The following is a 447-nucleotide window of genomic DNA, read 5'->3' as shown; positions in this document are numbered from 1 at the left end:
CCCATCACTCTCTCCCCATCATCTCCCCACGTTCTCTCCCCATCATCTCCCCCAACTCTCCTCCCATCATCTCCCCCAACTCTCCCCCCATCATCTCCCATCACTCTCTCCCCATCATCTCCCCCAACTTTCTCCCCATCATCTCCCCCAACTCTCCTCCCATCATCTCCCCCAACTCTCCCCCCATCATCTCCCATCACTCTCTCCCCATCATCTCCCCCCGTTCTCTCCCCACCATCTCCCCCAACTCTCCTCCCATCATCTCCCATCACTCTCTCCCCATCATCTCCCCCAACTCTCCTCCCATCATCTCCCATCACTCTCCATTATCTCATCTCTCAATCATTCTTCTTTTCAATCGTCTGTTTCACTTCCCCATAATCATCTCCCATCGTTCTCTCCCCATCATCTCCCATCACTCTCCTCCCATCATCTCCCCCAACTTTC

At 54.4% G+C, this 447-nt stretch overlaps 1 protein-coding gene across 1 annotated transcript in view; it reads right to left on the bottom strand.

The window, feature by feature from the left end:
* Positions 1-342: 342 nt before the first annotated feature.
* The window catches only part of LOC144954443 (transmembrane 6 superfamily member 1-like), an 85,672-nt gene continuing 85,567 nt past the window's right edge, over positions 343-447 (bottom strand). Inside the window, exon 11 of the mRNA XM_078884945.1 lies at positions 343-350. Within this exon, the coding sequence (XP_078741071.1) occupies positions 343-350 (8 nt within the window). The remainder of the gene's footprint in view (positions 351-447) is intronic.

The sequence above is a fragment of the Lampetra fluviatilis genome, unplaced genomic scaffold (genome assembly GCF_964198595.1).
Source record: "Lampetra fluviatilis unplaced genomic scaffold, kcLamFluv1.1 SCAFFOLD_182, whole genome shotgun sequence".
Lineage (NCBI taxonomy): Eukaryota > Metazoa > Chordata > Hyperoartia > Petromyzontiformes > Petromyzontidae > Lampetra > Lampetra fluviatilis.
Note: the sequence above shows the minus strand (reverse complement) of the source record. Positions and strands in the feature narration are given on the sequence as shown.